We start from the raw sequence: 18,908 nt of genomic DNA, 5'->3' as shown, positions 1-18,908 counted from the left end.
CATCAAATATTTACTTAAGTAACTTATTCATATGTAAGAAAGATTATGAATTCAAAAAAGAAATTCCTGTTAATATTTTTATTTTAGTGGTTAATAAATTTATGATCCATCTAACGGAAATTGGTAACTGCCACCTATAGACATGTACAAGGACATTACACGATGTACCATATCCTTAGTATTCTTTATAAACTAAATGTGCACGGTCAGTTTCATTGTGTAATTCTGGGTAATCAATCAGAAAACAATTTATTGCGATGCCAATATCTAAAGAAACCGCCACACAAATAATGGGCGTTATCGAGTAATTTAATAATCCATTAACTCTAGCACTGGCCGAGAGCAATTATTGCTCATCGCATTAATTTTTTGACTAAATGATCAATCGTATAATTTCGAAACAAATATCTGATGCAATCTCATAATTATTTTATGAGATTAATATAATCGATTAAATTAATGCCATTAATTTTATCGATTATATTAATTTCGTAAATCAATATGCAGAGTTAGCAACCATTTTGCTACTTTTAGCCACTTAATAAAATACGTGAATTTTAGCATTATTTGATATAATTTGGCGCAATTTAATTTGACTGACATACCAGTACTGGTTTGACGTCAGTCTCCCTCGCATATTCAACTCGCTTCTTCTCTAGTAAACTATTTACCCAATTAAATTGATACTTGTAGATATATGACTAAATTTATTGTTTTGTTTTGTCATAGGGATAAAAAAACTTTCCGTGTATGTAGGGTTTAAGATGTTACACCTGAGACTGTACGTATAGTTGGCACTACGCTAATGTTACCTGTATTCTCACATCCGTCGGTATGTGACACGCATCCTTCAGCTCCTAGCGGCACAACATTACAACACGGTTCATGCAAACGCAATGGAATGGTATGGTATATTCATTACTTGTCATCTCTGGGGGAGGGAGGCACGCTACTTTTGGGAAATATCTTGTCAACCTAATAAGCAACAATAATTCCGAATTCCATATTGTTTACGAATTCAAAACAATTATTAAGTATAATAAGAATTCACAGTAAGCAATAATACTATTTAAAAGGAAAAGTGAAGTAGTTGAATTTTTCGCCTATTCAGTCAAATTAGAAATCATAATAAAGGTAAGTAATTCGATGTTCTCATATTTCATGTTTTTTATATACAGATACCTATTCAATTAGAACATTATGTACTGAATTATATATTGTTTAAAATATTGTCCCTAAGTATAAGTGATATATTCCAAATATAGCTGTAAATATTAACATTCAAATTTACACAAGAACTATTCCCAAAAGCAGCGTTTTTACAATGACTGGCGTTACACAAACTCCCTTCACACTATTCATTAGTATTATAACATCTAAATACTTTGGTCATTATCTACATTTGATTGTACATTGGCTATATAAATATGTGGATATAGAATGGGTCATCAGATTAGATACACAGGGTGTTATATAGTATCAATATAGTATAGTTATCAATATAAAAGTATTGTTACTTGCAGTATTTGGTAAGGATACCATGCAAAATCAGGTTGAATCCAAATATGATTATGTGGAGATTATAGTACTTTTTAAAGAGGGAGCTTGTATTACTCATTTAATATATAATAAGCAGTTTTACATACCGACTGTTCATCCATTGATGTTTATGTTTGAAAGCAAAATACGATATGTTAATGTTATGATAAATGTACACAAATGTAGCAAATTAGCCGACAAAGTCTAAATCAATATGTAGCTATATAGTCAATCATTAATAAAAATAACGTTAGAGCAAACTAGGTATGAGGTTACTGGAAAATTAATATTATTTAGAATAACAAAAACAATTTACAAATGAAATTGGATAGAGAACAAGAATATTTAGAATGTAATAACTATTAAATTAATGAAATTATAGATTTATGTAGATAAAGCATACCCAAAAATAGATACATTAAAAAAACATAGCCAAAGTAAAAATCATTCCAGTAACCATTAATACAAAATACATAAACTAACATCGATCTAAAAATACTTATGTTAAGAAGACAAAATACTTTCAAGTTCTCCCTAGCTATATATTTTAGATGAAAACATTTAGAAAACAAAGTAGAAAGAACGGACGTGTAGATTTAAATAATAGCTTAAAACTTTCACGATATAGAATGCCTAATACAACATCCAAATAAATGCTATTTGAGGCAAATCAAGTAACTATAGCTATAGACACATTTTGACAAATCAGAAGTAAACCAGGCATATGCAAAAACTATGGTATAATTAATTCCATTAAAAATTTACTATCAAAAGAGGATGCGGCAAAATGTCATTGAGGAGCAATAAATATAGAACGACGTTAGTTTATCATTACTAAGAAATAATATTTTATAGCAGCACACGGATAGACTAAAGACAAGACAGTTCTATTCATCTATTAATGTACTCATTATGTTGACGATTCTTAGGTCGCTTTATAAAAGAATCCAAGGAGGAGATTCTTTTTTGATTAATTGGTTTCCTTCTTGACTCATTTTTAAAGTTAACGATTGGTACACCGATCGATTAAAAATTTAATATGAGGCTATCACTAAAATGTAACAATATTTTAATGATAGTCTCATATTAATTTTGTTACGATTGAAGTCTTTTTTGTCGAACAGAATTTTAAATGAAGTTTTTCTACAAGATGACTTTTAGATGATGTTCTATTTAGTAGATACAGTAATATCACTGACTAATAAATAGGTTTTGTTGTAGTTCTAAGTTTTTCTCACGATTATTTGAGAAGGCCGCCATCTTGACAGTTATGAAAACAGCTCGCCAACAATATATATAGATACTAGAGATTCGTTTTATTATATCTTTGCCCATTCTCCTTTGTTTATGAACACATATACAACAGTAATACATAATATTGTTAAGAAATCTTTTTCCTTTTTACCTTGGTCGGTGTTCGATCTTTCCGCAGCAGCACAGGCGGCTCTCCACTCTTGGAGTTCAGGGCTGGGAATGAGACCAGCTGAACCACCGGAAGCATCTTTGCGTGCTTGCCACCAATGTGAATCGTCTTTGCTTATTATCTGGAAGGAATTTATGTTTACATTGAACAGAATTATATTGGTTTTTTAATTGTCTCAACGTAATAAGGGATACTAATGTAAGGACTGCAGGTCTATTACCCCTCTATACCCAGTAATTTCAGTGCCATTTCGCACCATACAAGCATAGCTGCTTGATGACAGAGACATGAATGATGTCGTAGTATGATACCAATATAGAGGACTTTTGTACAAAATAATAAGAGAATTACAATCTTATTATTATTTACCTGGAGAATATCCCCGGTATTGAACGCAATGCCTGCTTGTGCACACGGTATCAATTCGTCTTCTAACGGGTCATAATCAAATTGTGCTCTGACGAATATCTGAAAGAGAAAGTTTTATTAAAATATGAATATTATGAGATGACAAATGAATAAATGATAGAAATGTACGGTATGATAGGAGACGACATGTATGAGAATGATGATAAGCGTGGTAGTACAATGACTGATTTGATAAATGTAGGAGAAATGAGTGAATGTACTGTAGGCTTATGAGATGTAAAGAGAGTGAGATGAACTGTGAAGCGTGGTAAAGAACAACAAGCGCACAGAAACGGAGGAGATCGCGGGGACGCGCAGCCATGCCCAGGTGAAGAACATAACACAACATAAATCTGAAAACATAGGACAACATAGAGTAGCAACGGTTCTGGTCTCGCTACTTACTAGCACGGGCGAAGGCTTTATCCGGAAAAGCTAGTTAGAACAAAAATACAGGGTTTAATTTTTAGTTTTATATGCACCAATCATTTATGCTTAAGACAAGCATTCAGTGAAAGATTTGTGTGCGCTTGTCGACTCTTCTTTATTTATCTGTTATTTTAGTGTATTATAGTTTAATAAAAAAAGCAAGCGTTCTGCATCATTCTCGTCTAAATCAATATTAAGTATTACATTCAATCACATATCAGTATTAGCTTTTCACAAATGCTTTTCTAGTCTAACGTTTGTTAAAATGAAACTAATTGCTACATAGTTTTAAATAACAAACTACACAGATAGAATAATAAGAGAAGTAATTCCTACAAATTGACATATAAATCAAAATAATAGATGTTAGACAATATCAAAGTAGGTACAGAGAAATTATTACCTCACACGGTGGCGGTGCAGAACGGTAGGATGGCACAATCTTGAAGGTCACCGATCCACGAGCCTCGCGCTATAAAATATTTTTTTTTATTTACAATTTGGAATGGCAAACAGGCTGTTCAGTTACAGGATCACAATTTTAGGCTTGCATGACCAGTGATCCCACTGTCATATTCATATCTTTCAAATCACAATCGTTGTAAACGTAGCACCTTTACAGTAGAAACGCATACAACACGGTTTCAGAGATGTTTATTGAACACTCAGATTATGGAATAAGCTCCCTGCCAAGGTTTTCCCAACAGACTACAGCATGGGGTTCTTCAAAAGGGGGGTAAAGAGGTTTCTTCAGGGTCGGCAACGCGCGCGTAATACTCCTGGTATCAGGTGGGCTGTATGCTTGATTGCCAACTGAATGGTATAAAAAAAAGAAACAAATGGAAAGAGAAAACGAAATAAAAGTATTTCTGTGACTATATTGTACAGTTTATCATTGGTTGAAAAAAAAAGGAAATATAAAAAATTCTATATTACATTAAAAAGGAAAATAGAAACCTAAGTCCAGACTTAAATGTTAATTGGAAATACTTCATGAACAAAATAAAATAGACTTACAAAAAACTTTATGATTCGTATTCGTATGATACCCAAGTAGATAACGACGTTAATAAACATATTTTTACGAGTCAATAATATCATAATATTCTTTAAGGAGCAAGTTCAAAGAGTTTAGACGAACCTTTTAAAAGTTCCACATTTGTTTCAAATTGGCAATAAGATTAAAACCAGATACAATCTCTATAAACAGATAGGGAGAATTCGATATTTTATGATTGTTGTTTCTGTGTAATTATAAGTGTACATCATAATGCATTTTGCAAAAACTAAATAATAAATTTTGTAACTATACATTTCAATGTACGTCAAAATGAATTAATTATAAGCATGTTATCCATACCAGCATCCTCTGCAATTGCGCGACTGACTGATTGGCAACGGGCGTGCCGTTGATCTCTCTGATCTCGTCGCCGACGTGTAGCGTTGCCTGTCGGTGTATCATCCCGCCGTGCATTATGCGGGCTACGATGCATCGTCCGTCGTCAGCCAGTTTTAATGTTATGCCCTGGAATTGTTGAATTTAGACCGATTTATCAACAACAAAATCTGATAATAACTATTTTAAAATCGAAATTATTATTTTATTATTATCATATTAAAGGAATGGTCTCACAGAGAAACTGATACTTCTTTTTTTGCAAAGAAATATGGGCATAAAAATAACAGTAAAATTTGAGATTACTTTACTAATGCGGTCTGGCTGTTAAGTTAGAATGGGGGACTCTAAATTTTTTGTCAGTTTTTTAGAATAATTTTTAATTTGTTTTAATTACAAAATGTAAAAAACGAGTAAAGGAACAAAGAAAAAACCCCAGCGTGAAGAGATTTATGCAGTGGAATATAAATAAGTTTTTTTTTTATGAAACTAAAAATGATCTATAAGCTAAAAGAGCTGATGGCTCATCTGATGGAAAGTGATAACCACTGCCTATAGATGTGAAAGCATATACAATATACTTTGACGTTTATGATACCTCAATGTGTTGCTATTTCAGGTTATGCGATGATGATAAATTTCATTAAGCCATCGATACGTTAGAGCAGTGACAACTTAGTTTAATGTTTGATAGAGGTCTAGGGATTCCAAAATCAAATCCCAGCTTAAACCTCGAAATTTGATTATTCTTGTTTGGTTCATTTAAAAATAATTGCCATTGGTTTCGTACTTTGGAAAACATGTAAATCCGTTGTTTTATAAACCATGTCAGAGGCCTTCATGTACAACGAAGACGACCTAAAAACTTTTACCACTATAGTGTGACACATTGATACGAGTAGTAGTATTAACTTTGATGAATTTAATTAAGTATTTAGAAACTTATCAAGGACTAATTCAACAAACAGACTGTTTTCAATTTAAAGCCTTTATCATTTGCGTCACTGGTAACGTAGTAAATTTACTGCACTCAAAAGATAATAGAAACAACAATTTAATTCTCCAACGTCATTTAAATGCCCGTCCTTTACGAGGGTTTTGTTTGAAGTAACGGTGCAGCCCGGCGGCAACTTTATCCTACAGAAGTGACCATTGTTTTCACGAAAGCAATGACTATATATATAGAATGTATATAGAATCTGTGATCTCATATCCGTCCTGGGGAATTACGAAGATTTTCCTGAATTGCAATGCTGAAAAATGTCTCTAAGTACAAAATGCAACTTAGTCAATTTCAAAGAATGCCAATTCTTCTTACGTTTATAAGAAGAGTTAAAAGTATATATTTTCATTCCCTATTTCAATCCCATATAAATTGATTTTCCAATAAATGCTAAAACATAATTTATGATTTACACACTTCAAAATTAACAAATTTGGATTAAAAACGTTATACCCCATTCAAAAATAAGAGAGTTATAATTGGATAAGCTGTACTTACATATATAGATTCACTTCACGAGCATTACTCGTCACAATTTTTTAACGATTCTATGGTCACAAACATGAATATGATATCTATATCGAGAAACTGGAAGAAACTAAGGGGCTACCTATTTTTTCCGAATAATTTTACAAAGTAGCATAGAAAGTCGCTAGTTATATTAATTAGGGGCCATAGAAACATCCATAGAAGTATACATGGGAAGAGAAAAAATACTATACTTAGACTTAAAATTATTATACTCGATAATTTTTCAATCAGGACGAATTTTTTAAAAAAAGTAAGTTTATGATGTTACATGAGGTTTTTCACTAATCAAAATATAAACTCAAAGAAGAAAAAAGCACTCGGACTCTATCTAACGGTAAAAGGTCTGTACGAAGGACATTGAAGATAAGTGAGACTTCTACCGAGAATTGAAAATAAACTAGGTTATGTTTTTAAATACTCAACTTTAACTTTTTCACTGAATTACTTAATAAGAAACATATTATTATAAACATTGTAAATCCATAAATGGTACTAAAATAATAGTACAATGTTATAGTGTTTAAAAGCTGTGGATTTTGTAATAAATAAATCGTTTTATAAAATCTAGTCTGTTATTCTATTTTCACTGTTCAAATAAAACAAATGTATTGATATTTAGGTTATCGCTACCGCGTAATCAAGACAGAACGAGGCTTCAACTTCCGGCTCTTCTTCGTTTTCATGCCACGCTGTCGGTAGATAATCGATGCACTCGTTTGTTATCTAGAGAACTGTGATTACAGGACTCACCATTGGTTCGTCAGTATTCTTCTGGAACTGCACGAGGCGCACTCTAGTCACGTTCTCGAATTCTGGTTCGGTGTCTTCCTCGTCTTCAGGCGGCGGCGCAGTCGTGCGGCCGTTGACTGGTGGTGGCGAGGCTCGCAACGACTCCTCTCCATAAACCTCTCGGGCGACCACATCGTGTGCCTGCAGTAGGGCCTGCAACAATGGATAATGTCGTTAGTTAATAAGTACAAATATTATTACAGGGTGTACCTAATAGTAACCGTCTTGTGACGGAGTAAGAAAATGCAAACAATATGTCACTACTTCTTCACAATAAAGCAAAATATACCAGTAAAAGAGATGGAGAAAATTCATAGGTTAAGTATTAAAAAGACTAGCTAGCGTGGTTATATCCTCATATATTTAGCAATATGTCAAAGATCTATTGAATAAACATACAATGTATAGTTAAGGTGTAACTTTACGTTGACATGTTTGAAAAAAAAGGCTAAATATAATGCTGTAAATATACAACAATATAAAAAAAGACTTTCCAAATACATTTATTTATAAATAGATAATGGTGATTGAAATTACATAGTAAGATCATTAAAATCCCATTTCTCAGTTTTTAAAAATCGCACAAGTTATAAATATTTTTTTAAGTATTTACGACATTTAGGTTAAGCTCTTTAAAAAAATCAATTAAAATAAACAAAGACAGTTGAGAGTAATGGCTATGTTAAATATACTAACTATATTACACTTTCTATTATTAAGAACGACATAAACTTGAATAGTGTAGAGTTTATAAAGTATAAAAAAAATCGCCCTAACAACAATAGCGAAAGTTTAAAGAATAAAAATACGCAGTAATTTTGTTGCATCTGCATAAGATTTGCCCGAATTAATTAAGATATTAAATGGCCTTTTGTTAATTTTAATTCAACGTTCAGTTCAGAGGGACCTTTTGAGAACCCAATCAATCGACTACACAGACTAGATACCGGTCACTTAGAAATATTTTGCTCCACCAATTTCCTGTGATCCCCTTTCATTTTTCGCCCGAGCGCTTTTGGCATACAGCCGTGAAAAGAGGGATATCAAGCAACCGCTACCAATATTGCGTCTATATTGTAAATATACAAAATGTATACTAGCTATTGCAATGAAATTGCGTCGACTTTTCAATTGATTTTTCTTTTAAATCCAAGCAAATTAAATATTTACTTTCCAAAAATAACCGATTCAAAAATGTCAATATAGATAGTTTATAAAAAAATAAACAAATTTCATCTCACACATGACTAGCTTTCGAATGAAACAAACAAAATGAAACGATTTTAAGTATTTGCGAATAAATATTTAAACTGTGGCTCTTTACTGCACTGAAACATTAATTATAGTTCCAGGTAAAAAAGTGTTTGGAAACTATAAATTGTACAAGCATAATGTAAAGTGAATACACAGTTTTAGTCACAAATTTAGACATAGATACACATTATTCTATGATCTAAGGTTTATTGTGCACTTTCATGAGCTACTTTTAAAAGGATAAGTCAGAAATAAATACGTGGAAGTGTTTATTTGTCTTGAGCCTTGACAGATAATAAAAGCAGTTAAGTCTGTATTGACGATGTCTAACTGGATAATGTTGCAATTTAAAAAGAAAAAACCTCGAATATTTAAATATATAAATACAAGTTTTGTGGTTACGTCGTCTGTTTAAAGGTAAAATTACGACTTATACATGAATTTAGAAATCCTTGAGGTTCCATTACACAACACATATTGGACGTGTAATAAATTTCTTATTATAACATTAAGGGATTACACTTGAAGCCTATTTGTAGCGCAGCCAGATGGAAATCGTCGTTATAGAAGCGACGGAGCGTATCATAATGGTCCCTTAGGGACGAATTTAACAAATATTGATGTCCACCATATAAAACAAACGCTTTAAAGAAAACTTTACGACGGACAATAGAGGAGGAAGGTTTGTATAAAACTTACAGTATCTCTACATGTAACGAAATTGTAACAGTATTTAATTGAAATATTCAAGCAGACATCAGGTGTAAGTACAACGGGAGTGAAAACATTAAATACTGTAAGTAATAGTATATGTATTTATGTAATATTTTATTATGTATCTTAATATTTTATTTAACTGTATATCTGTTTATGTACTCTAAATATTAATAGTTGTAACACTTCAGCTACCCGCTAATAACATGCTTTCTAACTGCATTGGGTTGACTGGAAGAGATCTCTGTCAGAGATACCACCCTTGCTCACAATATTTATAAAAGCATTAACAATGTAATTTTCAAGTGCAATAAAGAATATATAAATAAGTCTACAATATTTAAAGTTTTCCCTTCACCAAATATTATTTTATACTATATTCATCTTCTATATTAATCTGCAGGCCTATATCTAGCAGTGCACGGATAATGACGGAAATGGTAGTTTGATAAACTACCGTAAAAGTTAACATTAAAAACCTAAACATTACTTTTTTTTAATAAATAAAAAATAAGCTATTTCAACAGAATTTAATAAAAAATGAAACAAACGAATAATTGACCCAACCATAAGACAGTCTGTTTAATAAAATCGTAATCGTAATAATTTTAATTAAAGAGTTTCTGTGATAATTTTAACAAAATTTGTTGCTTCTTAATTAATTTCTATTGAAAAAGAGTATACATGTACTGTGTATTAAAATTTTCATAATCACAATTAGGTAAATACCACGTAAGGCATAACATAAAATCATAACAATTTATACGAAATCAAAGATACACAAAACGTCTGAGGTAACCATTATTATTATATGCAGATTTATTACTTTTATGGGAAAACAATCCTCTGAAAAATATATGTTAACTTTTTCGTTCTTTTAGTAGAAAACATCTTTGATATTTGATATGGAAAAATATAATTGTTTCCAAGAAACGGAAAACAAGAAACATGACATTGTATACTATAATAGGGAATGAAGCTTCATGTTGGGAATATATTACAAGGATAATAAAGTCAGGAAAAATATTATTAGGTTCATAAACGTAATACACAATAAAAAGTATTTATATATTATTTTTAAAGTGGTTGTGAAAGAGTATAAAGTGATAAGAAATATAAATAGACGGAGTCTGACCCTGCACTTCTTGTCATATTTGAGTTAACTGGAATCTGTATCCGTATCTATTTTATTTTATTTGGCAGATCTTGAACGAATCCTTCATCTTATTAAATTATAATTATAGACATATACATTCTATTTATATTAGGTATTATTAGATTATTATATATATACTATTATTAGGTAATCATTTACTATTTTAAAATATTTCCATTATTCTAAACAACACTTCTAAACTTCTTGTGGATTTTTTTTCTATAATTACACTAATCATACAAGAGCTGTCTATGCTGTTTGTGTTATACTAAATTATAAAATGAACAAATAATCAAGTAGTGCAAATCTAAACGTTGTTACTAATGCAAAGCCTTAACTATAATTTTACAAAGAGGAAGAGATTGATAGTAACAGGAAGAAGTGGGCCTGTTGCTAGCAATAGGCTAAATCCCTACGCGGTTCTCCTTAGAAACCACCATTGTCAATTCTTGATGAACTTACTACAATGGACCAAACCTGCTTATATCTTTATTTAACATTCCTCACTGATATCCCGCCAGCGTATACTCACAGTGCAGAAGGGTGGGTAGGGTGTTACTATTCGTTTATTATCTATTAAAAAAACTTTCTGGCACCAACAGACTAAAAAAAAACAGTAAAAGATTTATATCCATAATCGCGGATACAAATACTAATTATCCGTATTCGTATCTATATCCACAGATATACATTTACAACGATCCAGTGTATCACTAATTAGCACAGCAAATTTTTTAAACAAAAAGATTTCAAAAGATCAGAAATGTCTGAAATTTAGATTTAAGCTTTAGAACTTAAAATTTTCAAATACTTGCCTGGAATAGACGCTAAAATATATTCAGAGAAACATAACACCCTATTCATATGATAATGCAAGAGTTGCATTTAGAGATACGAATGTATAAATCCCTTGCTGCTCTGTGAACACCGCAAATTCTAGTTCTCTTAGTAGTCTATTTGAACGTAAGCCGTTTTGCCTTGATGAGACCATTAAGAAGTGTTTTATTGTGAATTATTTCTTGTAAAGTTTACGATACATCTAAGACTAATAACAGATTACACATTTAAAAAAAAAAAAGAAACTTATAACAGAAACTTGGTATCAGTGACGTTGGTCGTTAATGAAGTAAGGTTATTTTTTTATATTAACAAGTTTATATTTGGTTGCTGGAAATACAGAAAGTACATTATAATAAACTACGAATTAAACAATATGAAGATACTATTCACTATTTCTTCTAATCTCCAAGATATCATGACTAAGAGATGACTAAGGAAAGAAAACACAATGCAATGAAAAATTAAAAATATTAATTTAAATATTCTTTTTTTTGTGGGGTGACTCGAGTCTAGCTGTGGAATGCTAATGGATTTTTATTATGATGAAGCAAACGAAGTACAAATAAATGGTAACGGACCAAAAAGAAATAATTGAAAAGATATTCGCCAATTTTAGGGTGCAACGACAGCTACACTTTAGTAGGTTTGAATTCAATTCGGTGAATCATTCGGGCTTTTTTCTTATTATTCACGATTGTAGAGTAAAATTGAAATATGACGAATTAATATCAATTACTTGATGAAATCAAACCGGAAATAACACGACTACATGAAACAATATTGAATAGCGAATGTTTAATTTTTTATTGCAGTTTTTACTTCTAAAAACTTTAGACAAAATGATCGAAGAATCTATAAGACAAAGTTTAGTATCAACAGTGTTACAATAAATGAAAATATTTATAGCAAAGTTGAAAACAATTTTAATTTAAAAAGTCTTTCAAAATGGTTAAGATTAGCGTAAACGTTTCGTAACATAAATATATAGGTATAAACAAATATCAGTTGAAAACCTCTAAATGTTTAAAAGGTCATTAAAAATTTGTGACCATATAATATTGGTATTATACAATTTTACAATTAAATATGTATTCAAGTAAACCATATTTAAATAAACTATGGAAGAAAGTTATATTCATCGTAGGACAATAAATAGAAGAAATGATGTTAATGATACTCGTAATGATGGTAATAATAATGACGAGAATGCATAAAAAGTACAAAAAATTTGTAAAATTAGAGACCGCGATTTTTATATACATACCATTAAAAACTACATTTATTAACCGTTAATTTGTATTTTATGTGAATATATCGACGATTTTCCAGGCGCTTGACGTTTAGGTTTATCAAAGTCTTGGTTTGACAGCACAATGCCCGAAATGTAGATTAATATGAATAGAGCCATATTGCCATTTGGTGGAAATCTACGAATTTTGGTCTAGGATATATCTATAAATTGACAAAGTAATAAACGTAAGCAATTTAGTTTCTCGCAAAAAAGTTTTTGCAGTAATTTTCTTTAAGGTTTATATTACCGTTTCAAAAGTTGAAATCTATTGTGACGACTGCGTTCAAAGGTTAAAGTTTAAAAATATATTAATTTTACGTTTTCATTGTTTAAAACTCTTCTATTGTAATGCTAGAAAAAACCATTTTTCTTTTGAAACGTACTTACTTCGTCTTATAAAATTTAGGATGCTGAAAATGTTACAATTAAAATATTCTAAATAAAGGCTACATTAATTTAAAGAAATATTTTATCAACAGAATACACAAATTGAGTAATAAGTTATGTTTCCAATAACAACAAAAAAAAAGTATTATTGAGGGCGATTCTATTAATTCTTTAATTTAAGATTTACAAGCTTATGAATGAAAAAAAGAAGTAAACATGACTAACCAAAATAATCTGAAGAAAGATCTAAATAATTAATGATAAATAGATTGACTACACACAGTAGTTGCTTTTAATTTAACCTTGAAGGTTTCAGAAGGGGAATTTCAAAATTAAATAACATACCTAAAAATCAAATGCAACCCAACTTTTTGTGCTGTTAAATCTGAAAAGAATTCCACTATCAACTACAAAACATTTTCAGCCAGGAAATTTTGTAATATTACGTCAACTTTACATCGATTTACCTTGCACTCAGAGGCGCAATATCACTACAAATCCACAACTCAATTGCTATGGAAGTACGAATATTACTGCTGGAAATTTGAAAATCAATTGTGTGTACAGTTACTATTGTTATTGTTTTTTAATTGAAAAATATCAAATTGTATAGAGCCCATATCTTTTAGTAGATATTTGCTTAACTTTTATTCTTTTAAACAAAAAAAAAAATTTCTTTAAGTACTAAATCCACATCAAGAAGAAAATAAATTTTAAATCTCTCGAAAACTAACGTACAGATTATTATGTCCAACCCAGTTCGAGTAGTAGACAGTTTGACACTAGGGATTCCCAGTTAATAACGAGTTTTATTTGAACTACTAAATCAATAACAGCTTTGATTAAAGTTACAAGTATAACAATTAAATACTTGTAGCAATATATTGAAATAAATGAATTATAATTATTTCTCCAAGCTAAAATTTAAAGTTAAATCTTATGTAACTTTATAGATGATCAAATACTGTAAAATATTAGAAATCGTAGAATATTTTTAATAATATCTTTTGAAAGCGATTTGAGAAAGTAAAACGTGACAGATCAGAGCGAATTCGTTTTATTTCAGAATACAGTTTTTCAAGTTTAACGATTCGAAAAGATCTATTTAAGATTATAAGGGTTGCGAACATTCCAAGACATTTTTTGATATAAAACGTTTTCAATAGTGCATTTAGAATACTGTTTATACACAATTCGAGTATAGAAGACAGAAAATAAATATATTATGTTATGCTTTGCGTAAATGATATTCCGAATTAGATTTTCGGGCGAGCCTGTTCGGAAAATGATATTTTCTAAATTGGTTCGGGTCTGGTTATTATGGAGTATGCCCACATATGTTCGTTGTTTAGTTTCCCATAATCAAAGTAACATTGTCTACTTGGCAGCTGGGATAATTGTATGGTTTTTTCAAATGGTTAAAATGAAATCGTGTGCGCGGGTTATATTTATGTAAATTCAATACACGTTGAAACATTTTGTAGAATCCGTATCTACTCGAACTCATTTCATAGGTTTTGTCTTTTGCAACAAGTGAGCTAACGAGCATTTTAATCGTATTATAGATACGGGCAAATAACTAACAGGATTTTAATATCACCTGACCTGAGTAGTAAAAATTTTACATACAAAAGCGTCCACTGTCCAAACTTTCCAGTGACATGTTTCTTTCGTCCTATAACATTGGATCCTTCAAACGTAGCGTGAAAAAGCACTTAGGGAGCCGGCATAGTGCGGCCAACCGTTAAGAGTGGAACGTTCTTTTTTCGGTTGGTCGTATTCATAGACCATGTCGTCGCGCGAGATGGTGTGGTCGCATGTCACATGTGTGCTCATAACAAAAATAATTCATTGTCTATGTTTTCGTTTATGTTCGACATGTAATGAAACGTAAAGTGAAACGTATAAAATAAAAAAAAAAAACGTAGTTTAATTTATTAATCAGATCTAGCTCTAAGCAAATCAAGCTATGGACACTTGCTGGTACTAAATAGTACCAAAGGTTGCCTGGAAGAGATCGCTATTAGCGATAAGGCCGCCCATTGTTTTCTCGTTGTGATTATTTCTTGTAATTATTTATATTATTTATAAGTTTACTATTGTAATCTTTTGGAGGAAACAATAAAGAGTATCTATCTATCTATCTATCTAAATATACTACCATTGATCATCGTATTAATCGTTATTAAAAATAACAATAGCTAACAAATTATTAAAAAACAATGGTTCCGTGAAATTTGAAAGTTATATTTATTATCTTCAGACAATATTCATTAAGCTTTTGATATTTTCGAGGAAATGCGCGACGCAATATGAACTTTAACTTGCTACTAGAAGTGTTTGATAATGACTGTTTACATTTTTAAAAACACAAAAAGTGTGAAGGGGAGGGGGGTGTTTCAAATATAAGAATGAAAAATATATATAAAAAAAAGTTCTGCAATAATCTTGTTATTGTTAAAACATATCCAAATGTTAAAATTATTTCCTTGTATTCTGAATCCCATTCCAATAATAAGGACTTATTCTGCTGTACTACAAAGAATATATGTGTAAAACTAAAAGGGAAAAAGCATGAAAAATTAAACTTGATGATGAAAACAAGTATGACTTCATCATCAAGTTTAATTTTTTTTTGTGAAATAATAAAAAAATTACGGTTTTTTTTTCTTTTCCTTTGCTTGTGCTGCGTGACTTTGTTTCTTGCCAAATTTCATGACTCTAGGTTAACGGGAAGTACCCTATAGATTTTGATTTCCTTTGCGAATGTTAAAATATGCGATATAAATAGAACATAATCGGCCGTTTATCTTTTGATTGCATCGATTTAGAAGCTTGATTTTTTCACAGGTTTAAGAAGTTGCAGACCTGAGTATATGATATTAATTTTAATTTTATTCCTCCACGCGTTCCTAAGAAAAAGGGTTTTCACAGACGGACAGATGGACAACGAAGTGACCCTATAAGGATTCCGTTTTTCATTTGGATACACGGAACTCTAAAAATTAAGTAAATTTATAATACTAAAGTCGGTATATTATAACTGTGATACATTTTTTATAACATTTATTTACCTGAAATATAATTACAGCTAACACAGAGTATAAAGAAAATGATTTTCAAATATCAATAAAACTGACAAAAAATTAGTAAATATCACAGCTAAAAATAGCTATGTTTGAAATTAAAAGGAAATGCGCATTTTTCGTTCGTTCATTTAAAAATTTCAAATAAATTCTTTTCATAAAAATAATGATTGATTTACGCAGTTGGTTACCTGAATAAAAGCAGCTTGTTCGTCTGTTACTCAAAAATAAGGTTCTTCATAAAATCTACTCCTTTTTTAAAATGAATTTAATATTTGCACGAATTTGTCAGTACGGCGCAATATCTATTATTCGCTAACGATTTAAATTTGTTCCTCAAAATTGATAATACATGCAAAGCCTTTTAAGAGAGTATGGTGACATTGAGTATAAATAATGGTATAACGATCAGTCTGTGTCTTGTCTAATCTAATATGAATTATTATAGCAATTGTGATATCATCTAATATAATATAATAAGTTTAACATTTTAATGATGACAATAAAAGAAAAATAAAAACATGCGACAAAATACACAAATTCGTACCTGTCAGGAAATATAGATTAAAATGAGGAGCGGCAATAACAGTAAATAAAAAACATCCGAATTTATCGGAAATAAGAATGCTGAGATAGACGTATCGGGTAATAAGTTTAAACAAGTAAGAAATGAGCAAAGAGTAACTGATAAGGGAACGGAGATTAACCTGGCATGGACCCGTTCTCAAGATCCTATTAAAAAACTGATGAACTTGAGTGGATGCATACAAGACAAAAAGAATCAAGACAACACATTATATTCAACATTAATGGTGAGTTTTATAATTTTTTTTCTTAGGTTTCAAATGTTCTAACATCAGTAATATTTGTTTTATTTATTAAGAATTATTATTCACTAGAAGTTAAAAACAACAATCAGTAATAAGTGAAAATGATATAAATAAGTATAAGTATTATTTTAATAAAGACAATTGCCGTTTAGAACTTTCTAGAAAAGATAGTATGTAATGAATTGTGATGTTTATTCAATGGAAGCTAGTGATCAGATAGGAATTATTAATGAGGTTCTTCAAAAGGTTTGTAGACACAGAGACAAAGGACGAAAGAGTTTCAGATAAACTCCTGATTTGTTCGAATTTAACATTTGATAAAATATCAACTTAGAAATTGTACATTGAATATTGTTGCATGTTTTATATATTAGATATACTTTTATATAAATTTTCCAAAAACATGTATGTGGTTCGTTTATTTGTAAAGGCATTTCTATTTGCTTTTGACATTGCAATAATTCGTAAATCAGTATACGTATATATATACAAGTATTATACCTCAAATACTGGATTTTCTTTCTCGTAACATCCCAGAATCCTTATCGTATATCAAAACAAGTACCACTTTGATGACTACAGTAAGCACACTAAATTTCCTCAGTGGGTTGAGTTACACACACTTTCGCGTTATGTCTTTGTTATATCCCTTAGGGTGTAATTCACAAGAATTGAAATATGTATCGTATAAAGTGCGAAGCTGACGAAATGTTGGGTTTACAATATTAATTGCATTCCCAGATGAAAGCAGCAGTGAAGCGTGCGGTAAAGCGTTTCCGCATTATTACGATGTGGTTATTCTAGGCATATAATTAAATACGTTGTTCAATTATTGTTACACAAATGTTGCATTTATTACACTTTATTTTCAGTATATTACTTTGAGTTTTGTGTTCTTTTAGACGCTATTAACAATCAACTGAACATTTCTAGACATTTTCATTCTGCATTACCACACTCAGCAAACATAATTATTGCGTTGAAATTATCTAGCGGTTATCTAAAACGTATCATTTAACATTATGAGTGTAACTCGTACAAATAGCGCTATAAATTTACCAAATATACGCAAGATAAGTCCTCTACGTGTGAGTTGCGAGAAAATGTTGGCATTTGTAACTTTTTTCATAACAAATAGGGGTATGTTGTATTTACGCAGCACTGATGACAGATAGGACTCATTTGTACTGTCAATGGTTACAGATTATTCACAGTGATGTATACTGCCTATGTATAAAGCCTTCTTAATAAAACAAATTAAATAAAAGCATATACAAAACAATTGATGCTGTCATAATGGCGATTCATCAATCGCTTCTGAAGTTGAGCTTTATCGATAAGTTGGCATAAAAAACTGGCTTGAGATATTTTCTACTAAAACACAGGTAAATTGTATTCGATTGATTAAAAGAATTACCTTGATATAATTTAAGATTTCTGACCATATTAATTTAGGTCAATATAATTATCTTATTGTTATTAATAATGCAAAATAAGAAGCCTTACGTAAAAAATCTTTTATCGCATTGTTTTAAGATAGGGAGGATGACAAAACAGTCGATTCTTTAAATATATTCATATTTCTAAGAATCACCTTTTCATAATAATTTTATAGTAATAGAATTAATTCCGTTAAATATTCCTTATTTTTGACATATAAAAAGGTAGACGACGCATAAATAAAGAATAAATAAGTGTAACTAATATCTAGATATGAAAGCCCAAAAAGAAGACAATCTGTACAATCACTTTGTTGTCCATAAACGCAAAGGAACGCATGCGCTCAGTATCTTCATAAGATGCATAAATCAGATCCTAAAAGGAAGAGGTGC

The 18,908-nt window shown here is 30.5% G+C and overlaps 1 protein-coding gene across 6 annotated transcripts in view; it reads right to left on the bottom strand.

Moving 5' to 3' along the window:
• LOC113518776 (peripheral plasma membrane protein CASK) overlaps positions 1 to 18,908 on the bottom strand; it is a 294,948-nt gene that overhangs the window by 11,043 nt on the left and 264,997 nt on the right. For 5 of the 6 annotated variants that reach the window (XM_026903758.3, XM_052898542.1, XM_052898543.1 and 2 more), the window contains 6 exons: positions 7,480 to 7,671; positions 5,160 to 5,324; positions 4,203 to 4,271; positions 3,776 to 3,805; positions 3,332 to 3,430; positions 2,945 to 3,083 (listed from right to left, as the gene is read on the bottom strand). In XM_026903758.3, coding sequence (XP_026759559.1) covers positions 2,945 to 3,083; positions 3,332 to 3,430; positions 3,776 to 3,805; positions 4,203 to 4,271; positions 5,160 to 5,324; positions 7,480 to 7,671 — 694 coding nt within the window. The remainder of the gene's footprint in view (positions 1 to 2,944; positions 3,084 to 3,331; positions 3,431 to 3,775; positions 3,806 to 4,202; positions 4,272 to 5,159; positions 5,325 to 7,479; positions 7,672 to 18,908) is intronic. The other variant, XM_026903759.3, reaches the window with a different exon arrangement.

The sequence above is a fragment of the Galleria mellonella genome, unplaced genomic scaffold, assembly GCF_026898425.1.
Source record: "Galleria mellonella isolate WM207_F2 unplaced genomic scaffold, CSIRO_AGI_GalMel_v1 utg44, whole genome shotgun sequence".
Classification (NCBI taxonomy): domain Eukaryota; kingdom Metazoa; phylum Arthropoda; class Insecta; order Lepidoptera; family Pyralidae; genus Galleria; species Galleria mellonella.
Note: the sequence above shows the minus strand (reverse complement) of the source record. Positions and strands in the feature narration are given on the sequence as shown.